The 13,722-nt window shown below is 45.8% G+C and overlaps 1 protein-coding gene across 1 annotated transcript in view; it reads right to left on the bottom strand.

Moving 5' to 3' along the window:
- Positions 1-214: 214 nt before the first annotated feature.
- The window catches only part of MGAT4B (alpha-1,3-mannosyl-glycoprotein 4-beta-N-acetylglucosaminyltransferase B), a 1,389,535-nt gene continuing 1,376,027 nt past the window's right edge, over positions 215-13,722 (bottom strand). Inside the window, exon 15 of the mRNA XM_086931341.1 lies at positions 215-1,232. Coding sequence (XP_086787467.1) covers positions 1,209-1,232 — 24 coding nt within the window. The 3' untranslated portion in view covers positions 215-1,208. The remainder of the gene's footprint in view (positions 1,233-13,722) is intronic.

The following is a 13,722-nucleotide window of genomic DNA, read 5'->3' as shown; positions in this document are numbered from 1 at the left end:
TCCAACATTGTTCCCCTTTCTTCGGTTGCAGTTTCTGGTACTCTTGATTAATGTTTTTTTTTGTTTGTATAGTGTTGTACCAATGTAGATCAGTGGTATATACAACTGTTAGAGAAAAAACTCAAATATGTTGAAAGCAAAGCTTCCATAAATTAATTTGTTTGCTAATTCTTCAAGAACATTTGCTGTGTATGGCAAGAGAAATTTAACCACATTTAAATGTTATTACATTTTATTACAGTGCACATTGTTTTGTTTTATATAGATGTACATTGGAAAAATCAAACCTATGCAATAGTTAAAAATAAAGTACACCACGTTACGTAGTATATAACGCATTCCAGTGTATATCTGAAAATAAAAGAGTCCTGGGGCTTCTTCCAAGAGAATGGAACAAATGCCTCATGTTTTGAGACTGGCCTTGTGGTCATATACATTTCAAAGAGTAACTTGACTTATAGGTTTGCTTTGAATGTAAAGATGGACTTTACTGCAGTAGAATTGAAAACTACTCTGAAATTGCTCAGCAGTTGTAGGACTAAGGCAGTCAGGCACCATGTGGTTAGATCTCCTTGCCTCATGTTGCTGTTTGTTCAGCCTTTCCCGAGGGCACTCGCTCACTCTGAGGCAGATGTGCAAGCGATGACCTTTTACTTGGCTGAAAGAAGTGTTAGTCTCCATGGTGTTGGTCTTCACTTCACTGCACTGGAATTACAACTCGAGAGGATCCGTTAATGGTTCACCCTCATTTTTGTTCACTAAAATCATGAGCTTGACCCCCACATTGCTGCATATTTTGGCCTCTTGAGTTGTGGACCAGATCCTAATGTTGAGGTCTTCAGTTCACAATTTATTGTCTTTCATCATCCAGCCATGTGCAGGATTACCCTCCATTGGTAGCAGCTTCCAAATCTTCACAACGCAGAGCTGCTACCCAGTCTTTGTGAATGTGGCAGCTCGCCATGCTTGCTCCTCCTGGACAGCATCTGAAGCTTGAAATGGTACTCCCCTTCTAGAAGTAAAATGTATTGCTTCACGTTACACAAAGTTCTCCCGATTGAGAACATTAGGTCTGCAGAACACTTGACTGCAATGCTGGATCACGCAGGTGCAGAGTGGTTAGCAATTTCTTCAATTGAGGAAAAGAAGGATGAGGAGGGGAGACCTAGGAACAGTTGAACTGTACTTCATTGTTGCTTACAGACATTTCATTCAGTCTTTTTAATGAATATCTACAAGAAAAGGCAAAAGAATGCGTTAAGAATCAAGATTACATGATGATAAATATTATTAAATCAGTGGAAAGCATTTTGGTGCTAGGCACCAAAACAACAAAGAAATCAACCAAACAAATTCGCATTTTTCGAGAATTTTTAAAGGCACTGAAATTAGTTATACTGCGAAGTGTCAATGGACAGTTATTCTAAAAGCCTGGAGGGCTTAACCTCCGCCTCTAATACATCTGAACCCTGGAACTTCCAGGAACAGCAATGGGCGTGATCAAAGTGTTGTGTCCCGGTGGGTGGCTCCTTACCTTCATAAAAAGCTTGTTCCTATGTTACAGAAAGCACTGCGTATCAAACAGAGGACCTTCAAATGAATTATTTGCTCCAGAGGAAGCCAATTGAGGACGGTGACACAGTTAAATTTTCAGAGGCCACAGGATAAATTAACTGCCATATTCTACAAGCTTGGAAAAAATAATCTTAAAAAAAATAGAGTTGATTTGCAGTGTATAGTATAAGTGGCCCAACACACAGGCCTCAACCATTTGCCTGTTTGGTTGTGGGTAGAAAAGGTAGTATATATTTCAGAAATATTAGCTGGGTAAATACATTATTCAGAACATTTTATGTACACCAACACTGCTCAGGTATGACGCAGTTGGCTAACAAAGTTTTTACTTAATGTTCTAGACTATTTACAAAAGCACACAAACACATTAGGCAGAAGAGCTGACAAACACCTCTAAGGAGAACACCCTGGGAAATAACACCTGCATCCAAAGAATCCAAAGTCATTTAAACACAAATACTCCAAATGGCAGTTAGGTCGCATCATGTCAAAAATGTCCAACAGGATACAAACAAATCTTTACATATGAATCCAGCGGTCAATCTCACATACCACACTGTCCAGGAAAAGCTAGTCTTCTGTGTTTAATTTACAGGTTTGCATCTTTATATACATGTAGAATACAAGAAACTCACCCTTTCTGCCTTGTCACTATGGAGTTTTTGCCTAACTACATCTATATATATCTATCTATCTGTTCACTCTGTTTATTATTCATTTGACAGGGTAAATACAGTGGATTTCATTCCATTGCCGATCGCATGTTTTACAGTCTTTAGTACATACATCACAGATCCGTACATTCACGCATAGTACCTGTTTTTCTCGCCATTTCACAGAGAGACTCCTCCCCGTCAGCCAGTGTCTCTCGGTCTTCACTCCACCGAGTTCCACATGGGTTTCCTCGGAAATCGCTCTACTTGCTCCAAATATGTTCCCATTCCTGGGACATCCCCGACTCTCATATACTGTTTTCTCTGCTATCATGCACCAGTCAAGATCTGTTATCCAGTCTTGCAGGTTCGGAGCCTCTGATGGACTACATCCTCCTCGGGGACCTGAACTTCCGCCTTGAGAACAACAACAACTCCGCCACCCTGATCGACAACCTCTGCCTCAAACAACTCTTCACCGCACCCACCCAGGCCGACGGCCACACGCTGGACCCAGTCTTCTCCACAAGCACCCACGCCGCCTTCGACCACACCACCGAAGCCCACTGGACCGACCACCGCTGCATTAATTTCACCTTCAAGAAACCAACCACACACCACCGTACCCAACAGCTGCCTCACCGCTGCTGGAGCAAAGTCACCGAAGACCGGCTGATCAACAGCCTCGCCCAGAATCCACCCACCAACCCCACGAACCCAGACGCCATAGCCCGCAATCTCAGAGAGTGGATCGAAGACAGCGCCAACACCTTCGCCTCACTCAAGAAACCCTCCAACAGCCACGCCAGCAAGAGAGCCACCTGGTTCACCGACAAGCTGCAGACCTCCAAACGTGCATGCCGGAAACTGGAGAAAATATGACTCCACGAACGCACTGCGTCAGTAACGTTCGGAAAATTCTTTTGTAGCACGCCAGTGTGGACGACGTCACAGGAGCACGGCATCGCGTGCAACTCCGGCTGACGTCACTGACTCCTTATTAGGCCTACGTCGGCGTGATGACATCAGTTCCACCCTTTTTTCCGTGCCTTCGAGGCACCCGGACAGACCAATGACAGTAGATATACATATATACAGTGTACATAGTACATACAATTCAAAACTGCACACAGTGTGTAGCAAAGATATGAAAAACCCAATATATATACAAATATAAATATACATAAAAATACATAAACTCAGGTATAGCAGAGTGGACAACGGGGAGGCGGGTGGGTCAGTGAGGAATCCACAGGCAGATACTGTATCTACCAGAAAAAGCGTTACCAAAGGTAAGTAACTTGTTCTTCTGATAGATACATCTGCCAGTGGATTCCTTACCTTGTGAATAGAGTCCCACAGCAGCCCCCACTCCCGGAGGAGGGTGTCCACTCTCCTATACCAGAAAATCCTGGAGGACAGAGCGCGCAAAGTGGCCGTCCCTCCTCACTTTGGCATCCAAGCAGTAATGCTTTGCGAAAGTGTGGAGGGAGGCCCGAGTCGCGGCTCTGCAAATATCCTCAACAGGTACACCTCTAGATAAAGCAGAAGTAGCAGACTTTGCTCTAGTAGAGTGAGCTCTTATACCCTCAGGAGGGTCCTTACCCGCCAGGGAGTAGCAGATCTTGATGCATAATATTATCCATCTTGAAAGTGTGCGCTTGTGCACAGCTCTTCCTTTCCTGCAGCCAGCAAATCCAACGAACAGCTGGTCATCCAACCTGAACTCCCTTGTCCTGTCCAGGTAGAAGCTCACCGCCCTCTTAGGTTCCAAGCAGTGAAGTCTCTCCTCCTCCTTGGAAGGGTGAGGGGGAGGATAAAAGGTAGGGAGGGTAACGGACTGCCCCAGATGGAAAGGAGTTACCACCTTAGGCAGAAAAGCAGCCCTGGTCCTGAGTACCATTCTTTCAGCATGAATGGTCAAGAATGGGGGCTTTGAACTAAGAGCTTGAAGCTCACTTAACCTCATTGCTGAGGTAATTGCGACCAGGAAGACCGTTTTAAAAGACAAAAGTCTCAAGGGACACCTGTACAAGGGTTCAAAGGAAGAACCCATCAAGTAGGTTAAGACAAGATTTAAGTCCCATTGAGGCACAATAAAGGGAGTAGGAGGAAATTTATTAGTGAGACCCTTCAGAAACCTTAAAACCACAGGAGATTTGAACAGAGACTGCTGATCCGGCAAACAGAGAAAAGCCGACAAGGCCGACAAATAACCTTTGACAGTAGCCACCGCAAAATCCTGCTGGGCTAAGGAAAGAGCAAATTGAGGAATATTGTACAAATGAGCCCTTAAAGGGTCAATGGACTTCTCCCCACACCAAGCAACAAATTTAGACCACCTATAAGAATAGACGGACTAGGTGGAATCACGCCTGGCTGATGAGATGACATCCACCACATCGTGAGTGAGAGAAAAAGAACTCAGGTTGCCCCGTTCAATCCCCAGGCATGAAGGTGTAAGGTCTGGAGGTGGGGGTGTAGAACCTGCCCCTCCATCTGGGAGAGGAGGTCTGCCCTGTGAGGGAGACGGAGCGGCGAGCACGACGAGAGGTGGAGAAGATCTGTGTACCACACCCTTCTTGGCCAATCCGGGGCGATCAATATAACTTGGGCCCGGTCTTGGCGAATCTTCCTCAGAACCCGAGGAATCAAGGGTATGGGAGGAAACGCGTAAAGGAGTTGCGAGTCCCAACTCAACTGAAACGCGGCCCCCAGTGCCCCATGCATCAGAAAATGTAGACTGCAGAATGACGGGCAGTGAGCATTCTCTTGAGTGGCAAACAGGTCCACCTGAGGAGTTCCCCACGTCCGGAAGGCGTGACGAACCACCTCCGGGTGAAGCCTCCACTCGTGGTCGGCTGAGAACTGCCGACTGAGACTGTCTGCACGTACGTTCAGAACCCCGGCCAGATGATTTGCCATCAGACAAATCTGATGGTCCTGAACCCAGGACCAGAGACGCAGGGCCTCTCTGCAGAGACGCCGCAACCCTGCTCCTCCCTGCTTGTTGACATACCACATCGCGGTGGTGTTGTCTGTCAGGACTTGAACCGACCGACCGCGAAGGGTAGGGAGGAAGGCCTTGAGTGTCAAACGTATGGCCCGCAATTCCAGAAGGTTGATGTGAAGCAACCTTTCCTCTGGAGACCAAAGACCCTTGACCTATAGATCCCCCAGATGAGCACACCACCCTAGAGTGGATGCATCCGTTATCACTGTGGCCACCGATGGAGGCAGTTGAAAAGGCTTTCCCTGAGACAGATTGCCTTCCACGCCCCACCAAGACAGATCCGCCGCAGTTTCTCTGGAGATCCTTACTGGCTCCCTGAGATCTCCGTTGTGCTGATAACACTGCCTGCGGAGGCACCACTGGAGAGCCCTCATGTGCCAGCGTGCATGGTTGACCAACAGAATGCAAGAGGCCATAAGACCGAGCAGACAAAAGACCTTCAGGACTGGAACGACCGCTCCATTGTGAAATAAAGGTATAATTTCCTGTATGTCGTGAATCCTGTGAGGAGGAGGGAATGCACGACACACAGTTGTGTCCAGTACCGCACCTATGAAAAGGTTGCGCTGGGAGGGCACCAGGTGAGATTTGGGTACATTTATCGAAAAACCCAACCTGTGCCACAACTGAGTTGTCTCTTTTAGATGATGGAGCACTATCTCTGGAGATTCTGTTTTGATCAGCCCATTGTCCACATAAGGGAATATAGGAATCCCTGACCTTCTGAGATGTGCAGCCACCACAGCCATCACCTTGGTAAAGACTCAAGGCGCAGTAGTAAGTCCAAACGGAAGGACCGCAAACTGGTAGTGTTTGACCACACCGTAAAACAGAGATACTTCCTGTGTGACTTCAGGATGGGGATGTGGAAATAAGCATCCTGTAAGTCGATCGACACATCCAGTCTTTTTCCATCAGCGCTTGAAGAACCTGCGCAAGAGTGAGCATCTTGAACTTCTCCTGTTTGAGATAGAGGTTCAAAATCCTGAGGTCCAGGATTAGACGAAGTCTGCCATCCTTCTTGGGGATCAAAAAATACCGGGAGTAGCACCCCTGACCCCTCTCCTGCTCCGGAACCACCTCTATCACACCTTTTCTGAACAGTCCCAAGACTTTCTCCTGCAAGAGCAACAGGTGGTCCTCCGAGCAAAAACCTTGGCAAGGAGGGTAATTAGGAGGGAACTACCGAAAGGGAAGAGCATACCCATTCACTACGAGATTGAGAACCCAAACATCTGATGTAACAGATTCCCAATCCCGTAGAAAATAAGTAAGCCGACCCCCTACAGGACCCGCATGATCCGGAATGGCGGATCTAGGGCTGCTTTGCTGTTGTAGGTGGGGGGTGAGTATTAGAGGAGGAAGTAGAGGAGGAGGAGGCTTGACGTCCACGACCACGACCCCTTTGTCTACCTCTATAGGACTTGTACAAAGGATTTTGCTGCTGCTGCTGCTGGTTCTGCTTATTGGAACGAAAAGTAGATCTTCCAAAACCCCGGTACTTCTTAGCGAAAGAGACTCTTGTCTGTGAGCCCAATGACCTTGCTGTCGCTCTACTATCTTTAAACCTTTCTAAGGCAGAGTCAGCCTTCTTCCGAAAAAGGCCAGTACCATCAAAAGGCAAATCCAACAGAGCAGCCTGAACATCAGTCGAAAATTTGGACGACTTTAACCAAGTGGCCCTTCTAGTGGCGACTGAAGATCCCATTATTCTAGCCACAGAGTCCGCCGTGTCCATGCCACTCTGAATCACCTGGCGATCCGCAGCCTGTGTGTCAGACACTACCTCATTGAAGTTCTTCCTATCCTCCTCCGGAAGCTTAGATGATAACTGCTTAACCGTGTCCATCAAAGCATGTACATATCTGCCCAGCAGACAAGTAGCATTTGTTGATTTCAGGGCCATGCTACCTGACGAGAATACCTTCTTAGCATTCTGATCTAACCTTTTTGAGTCCTTATCCCCTGGAACCTGGGGAAAAGCACCTGCCGACCTCTTTGAACAAGCCGCCTGAACCACCAGACTTTCTGGCGAAGGATGGGAAGTCAAGATCTCAGGGTCACCAGGTGCCACCCTATAGCGTCTCGCCACTGTTCTAGACATCGCAGGAGCAGTCAGAGGCCTTTTCCAGACCTCCAATATCGGTTCTGTAAGAGCCTCAGTGAACGGGAGACTCGGCTCAACACCAGAAGAAGGTGAATGTAGAACCTCAGTAAGGATGTTAGATTTAAACTCTACATAAGGCAAAGTCAAGTTCAGCAGTTCTGCAGCCTTCTTAATAACAACATGGTAGGGAGCCACATCCTTAGAGGGTGCATCAGAAACTGCGGGCAACTCCGATCCCGGCGAAAGTTCCAAACCACTTGCGCTATGCAGCTCCTCAAAATAAGCCTCCTGTTCCTGAAGTTCGCCTTCCTCCACTTCAGGGTCCTCATTACCTTCTCTTCCATGAGACGCTGAGCTCTATGCCTCGACCACTCCAACCGAACCGAAGTCGTTGGATCCAGTAACTACTCCGACGGAGTCGGGCCGGCATCAAGTGAGGAGCTGGAACAGCCTGAGGATGGGAAGCTGGAACCAGCGTCGAACCTCGATTCTGATCCCGAGGTCGCTCCGGAGCCGGCGAAGCAGTGTGCGCAGTCGATGACCTTGGTGGCGCCGAACCAAGCCAAGGTGGATATGGCGTCGGCATAAAATGCAGAAAAGGCGCCAGAGCGTAAGCTTGAGGGACACCCAAGTTGTACGACAATGGACCCATGGGACCAGCAGGTGCACCAGTGGGGTAAATTGCTCTCGCATACACGCCATACATAGCATTAAGGAAATGCGAGGGGTCCGGACCAGGACCAGGAAACGGAGGGTACAAACCCACTGGCTGCTCCAAAGGAGGCTGCACCGGAATCGTTTCTTCTTGACCCTCCTGTTCCTCTGGATGATCCACCAGAGTCGCCGAAGCCTGAGGATCCACAACGTCTTCTTCCTCATGTGCTGAAGACTGACACGGATCCAGAGACGGATCCGGTCCCGGATCCGGAGATGGCTCTTGGGACTGTAAAGGCTATGCTTCACCTACAGGCTCACGAGATGGTGTGGGAGACTAAAAGTCCTTACGATGCTTTTGAGAAGACCTCTTCTTTGAGTCCTACTCCCTGCCGGAATGGTGCCTCGAGCTATGCTTCTTCCTCTTATGTTTTTTCTTCGAGGAACCCGAAGCATGTCCCGAAGCCGACTTAGACGCCGACCGGGACCTCGATCTCGACCTCGTTTTCGACCTCGAGCGTCTTGACCTTGACCTCGAAGACCTCTTGGCATCCTTTCCTTTTACCTTGGCCAGAAGGAGTTTAGCTTCTCGTTCACGCAGAGTATTCGGGTTCATTTTAGAACAGGATCGACAGCCTTCAACATCGTGGTCCGAGCCTAGACACCACAAGCAATCACCATGAGGATCGGTTATGGACATCATCTTGGCACACGATCCGCACTGCTTAAATCCTGTCTTCTTCAACGACATCTTCGGCGGAAGACAGCAACTCGAAAAAGATACAGAAACACACAAAAGCAACAAAGTCACCATCCATAACACAAAAGATCCCAAGAAACTGTTAGCGTCGACGACGCGGAAAAAAAGGAACTGATGTCATCACGCTAACGCAGGCCTAATAAGGAGTCGGTGACGTCAGCCGTAGTCGCGCGCGATGCAGTGCTCCTGTGACGTCGTCCACGCGGGCGTGCTACAAAAGAATTTTCCGAACGTTTCTGACGCAGGGGGATATTCACAAGGTGAGGAATCCACTGGCAGATGTATCTATCAGAAATCTACCACTAAAAGCTCTATGCCTGGGTCTACGTTTTTATCCATTGGCAATGCTGACAGACTTGAAGAGTGTTCATAATGCTGCTGCCCTCTCTATGTGTCCAGATTCCTTACAAGGTAAACCAACAAAAAGAAAAGGGGGAGAAAGAAAACAAGTTACTTACCTGTAACTACAGTTATCCAGTATTGGTATCTTTCATAGATTCACATGCCTGAATCATTCCCCGTCTCCGAGGCAGGAGTCCCACGGTAAAAATATATATATATACAAAAGCAGTGCTTTAGTAAGAAAAGTAGTAGGCTAAAAGAAAATAGGACCAGAAGGCCCAAAACTAAGTAGCCTATCTATCTCATTATATGAAAAAGACCTAAAAAATAGTTCTAACCAATCAGTTGCCAGCACCCTCTAGAACCTTACCAGCAGAGGCAGTTCTCCTCAGATTTTCTTAGCACAAGTGAGAAGTAGGTATCCCAAATAGAGAACGGTCTAGCCGGGGAGGAGGGTGGGTGCATGTGAATCTATGAAATATACCAATTCTGGATAACTGTAGTTACCGGTAAGTAACTTCTTTTCTTATCCAGTATTGGGGTATCGTTCATAGATTCACATGCCTGAATCAGAATAGCAAGCAGTAAGCCAAATAGTGTCATTTGCGGTCGGTGGGAGACAGTGTGTATATACTCCCCAACACATCCGGGAAGGTTAGAATATTACCAAGGTATAGAAACCCCTTTTAAAGTGAAATACTGATTGTACATTAACATACTGTGCAATAATAGCCATCAATTAACAACTGTTAACATAATAGAAACATATTCATATTTATACATACATAAATGCAACATCAGGGATATTATAATTCTAACCTTAATGAAGATGTTGAAGAACAGCTCTTGTCCCACCGGTGCATCGTCCTGCAACACAGACTGTAGGCAGCTGTGCTTCGTGAACGTGTGGACATTCTTCCATGTCGCAACACGACAGATGTTTTCTAATGTAACACCAGGAAATAGTGCAGTAGAAGCCGCCATAGTCCTGGTGGAATGTGCTTTGACCTTTCTTTGTAAAGGTTTGTTGGCTTTATCATGGCAAAAATGAATAACAGAAGCAATCCATCTGGCTATAGTTGCCTTTGTTACAGCCTGTCCCCGTGTGGCTTGACCATAGGCGACAAATAATTGATTGGATAGCCTGATATCTTTAGTCTTCTGTAGATAAAATTTGAGGCAACGTTTGATGTTGAGAGAGTGTAAAGCTTTTTTCGCCGGCGTAACTGGGTACGGGAAAAAGGTTTTAAGCTTCACAGGCTGATTTAGATGGAATTGAGACGGTACTTTAGGGATGAATTTGGGATTTGACCTCAAAGTCACGTAATCTTTTATGAAATGTAAAAAGGGTTCTGAAATGGTGAAGGCTTGAATTTCACTAACCCTTCGGGCTGAAGTAAGAGCTAATAAAATTGCCACTTTCCAGGTCAAAAATTTGAGCTCAGCCTTGTGAATTGGCTCAAATGGTCTCCTCATTAACTGAGAGAAAACTGTGTTTAATTCCCACTCCGGAGGTGGCTGCCGGAACGGAGGAAAGAATTGAAAAAGTCCTTTTAAAAATTGTTTGATAAGTGATGAAGAGCAAAGTGATGGTTTGTTAGAGCTCTTTCGGAATCTGGAAATTGCAGTGAGGTGAACCTTGATAGAGGAGAACACAAGTCCCGCTTTGGCCAGAGATAGAAAATAAGGAAGGATATCCTCCGCCGGAGCTTGGATGAATATCATTTGACTCACACCAATGACAAAATGGTTTCCACTTTAAACGATACGTCCTGACTGTACTCTGGGCACGGGATTTAGAATTTCCTGACAATCCTGAGATATTTTTAGATCTTTAAATTCTAGGAAGTCAGGAGCCATGCGTGCAAGTGAAGTGACTGTGGATCTGGGTGTAGTACTTCACCTTTTTCTCCGATAATAGGAGTAGCTTTGGAACCAATATTGTCTCGGCCAGCGAGGTGTGATCAGGATGAGACTGCAACGTTCTCTCTTCGTCTTTTGAAGCAATTTCGGTATCAATGGTATTGGGAGAAAAGCGTACACATAAATCCCTGACCATTGCATGGACAGGGCATTCCCTCTTGATCCGCGTTGAGGGAATCTGCTGGCGTAGTAAAGGCATTTGCTGTTCTCTCTCGTTGCAAACAGATCTAGTGTTGCCTTGCGCCAAACGCGAAAGATCTTCTCCACCTGCTCCTGCTCCAGCTGTTCTGAAGCCCCTTGACATGCTCTGCTCTTAGGGTTATAGTGTGTTCTGTAACCCACTCCCACAGCTCCTGAGCCTCCTGTGATAGGGAGAGTGACCTTGTTCCCCCCTGTTTGTTGATGTTATACATGCTGGTCGTATTGTCATGGTCGTATTGTCGGTACGGACCAGCAAGAGGAGCCCGCAATCCTCGGAAGAAATGCCTGCAGAGAGAGAAAAATGGCCCACAGTTCCAAACTGTTGATGTGATTTTGCTGGTACTGTTGGGACCATCTTCCCTGAATCTGTAAGTCTTGAAGATTGCCTCCCCAGCCCTCCATGGATGAGTCCGTTGTTAAAACGAATTCTGGGGGAGTTGCCAAGAATGTGAGGCCCGGAGACAAGTTTGCTTTCAGAGACCACCAATGGAGAGCATGAATCATGCGCAATGTCACCTTGATGGAGTCGTCGAATGACCCTACAGCTTGTTGCCATTGTAGGTGCAAGAAGAATTGACTCTTGTGTACTAGGTTGAGGACCCACTGATCTGACGTGATTCTCTTACATTTTATTTCATCTGTACACAGCAAGCTGAAATAATGCTCTAACAATTAGATATTTTCTTGTCCTTTGATCATTCAATAGTCTCCTTGAGCATCCGGATATTACTTATCCACTAAGTTCTCCCGGAATCCCATCGTCACCACACCATAACGTTATTTTGGATTGATTTCCATTAGTGTGACGGTACCAGTCCGCTGATTCTTACAACGGCCACTCGAGAATTATCTGTTCGAGACCTGTGGCCATCTTATTATAGACCAACTAACACCAGCTGATATTATAGTCCACCTTATATCCTGGTGCCCCAACCCACATTAGCGCAGATCAGGAATTAAGCTGACATTTATTTTTATCTATTCGATTTATTTATCCCGTTGTGGGTTTTCCACAATTTCCCATATCCCCCACTGGTTCATAGGACCATTTCTGACTCATTATTACATTCTTCCCCAACAATCGTGTTTACTGCAGGCACTGTATTAGTTGCATTTTAAACAACTCTTCCCTTCACTGCCTTTAATTGTCCAATCATCTCTTTTGCAGTATCCCTCATGGGTTCACGTGACCTGTTAGGCGCGCTATTTTTTATTTTTATTTTTTAAACGGTCATACAATTACCGATTTTTTTCATTCAATTTTATTAAGGTATTAAGCCCTCAAAAACTCCCCTGTAGACACGGGTCTTTTTACCTTCAATCAACAACCTTTGTAGGTGTAGCGGTAGTTTGACTCCATTTAGAAGGGGTTCCACTTTAAATGGGCGGAAACTCTGTAGACACACGTCATACCAATTAATTCGATAAGTCGATTAAAAAAGACTCGTGGATGTGTCCTTCGAGCTATTCTTTTCCGGCAACGGCTGTGGGACGCCAGCAGTCTGTTCCAGGCGGCTCTCACAGGTTGTCATAAACGGACACATCGGTTCAGTTTAGGTAAGATTCGAGCTGCTTCAAGACTCTTTCAATCGCGGTAGATTTCATTGTACGCCCTCCCCCCTTTTCTTCTTTTTCGGTAACTCATGGGGCTTTACCCGGACCCATTTTTTCGATTCCTTCTCTCTCTTTTATCCAGATACCGTATATTATCACGGCGTCATTTATTCTCTATTGGCTGACCAAAGACGGCAGATTAAAAGAATTGCCTTTATCCAGTTCACCCTTTGCTGTCGGTATACTTGCGTATTTGACTTTCTGGTAAGAAGATACATTTGTAACTACCTTGCCCTCGCTATCCCGAATACACGTTAATGAGCGGTTTTCATGACATAAAATACATTGATTTCAAATAAGATACCTTGTGTTTTCGCATTTGTAATTTTTCAGAAACGTAAGGGATTTATTCATTCCCTATTACCGGTTAGCTGATACGAACAGGCTTGGACTACATTGACGTCCCTCGTTTGTTTAAGCAAGAACGTAAACCGTCCATCTTTACTGGGCTTTTCCGGTAAGAATTGCTACATTCACTGCGAATTCCGCGCACTTGTTTATTATGATATCTAGATCAACCTACATGTTTGGGTTCATTTAAAGACTAAACCTTTGTAAAATCAGTCGAATTCTGGCCGTGTTGTTTGGCCACATTAAGTTAACTATAAAACGAGAGCCATAAAATAACCAGGACTAATTCTATGATGCTCATTTATTTTTTTTCTCTTAATACACCCCTTAATAGTAGGATTTTACAATAACCCACTTCATTCAGTCAGATGCAGCATTCTAAGCTCATTCCAATGCAAACATCGTAGTTTTTATTATTTTTATGTTGATTTGTTTTTTATTTCACAGATATAAATGTCTGATGAACTACTGGCCGGATAGATACATCCACTACCTTGGCCACAATTAAAGAAGTTTTCCCAATATGAAA

This window comes from Lissotriton vulgaris, chromosome 7 (genome assembly GCF_964263255.1).
Source record: "Lissotriton vulgaris chromosome 7, aLisVul1.2, whole genome shotgun sequence".
Lineage (NCBI taxonomy): Eukaryota > Metazoa > Chordata > Amphibia > Caudata > Salamandridae > Lissotriton > Lissotriton vulgaris.
Note: the sequence above shows the minus strand (reverse complement) of the source record. Positions and strands in the feature narration are given on the sequence as shown.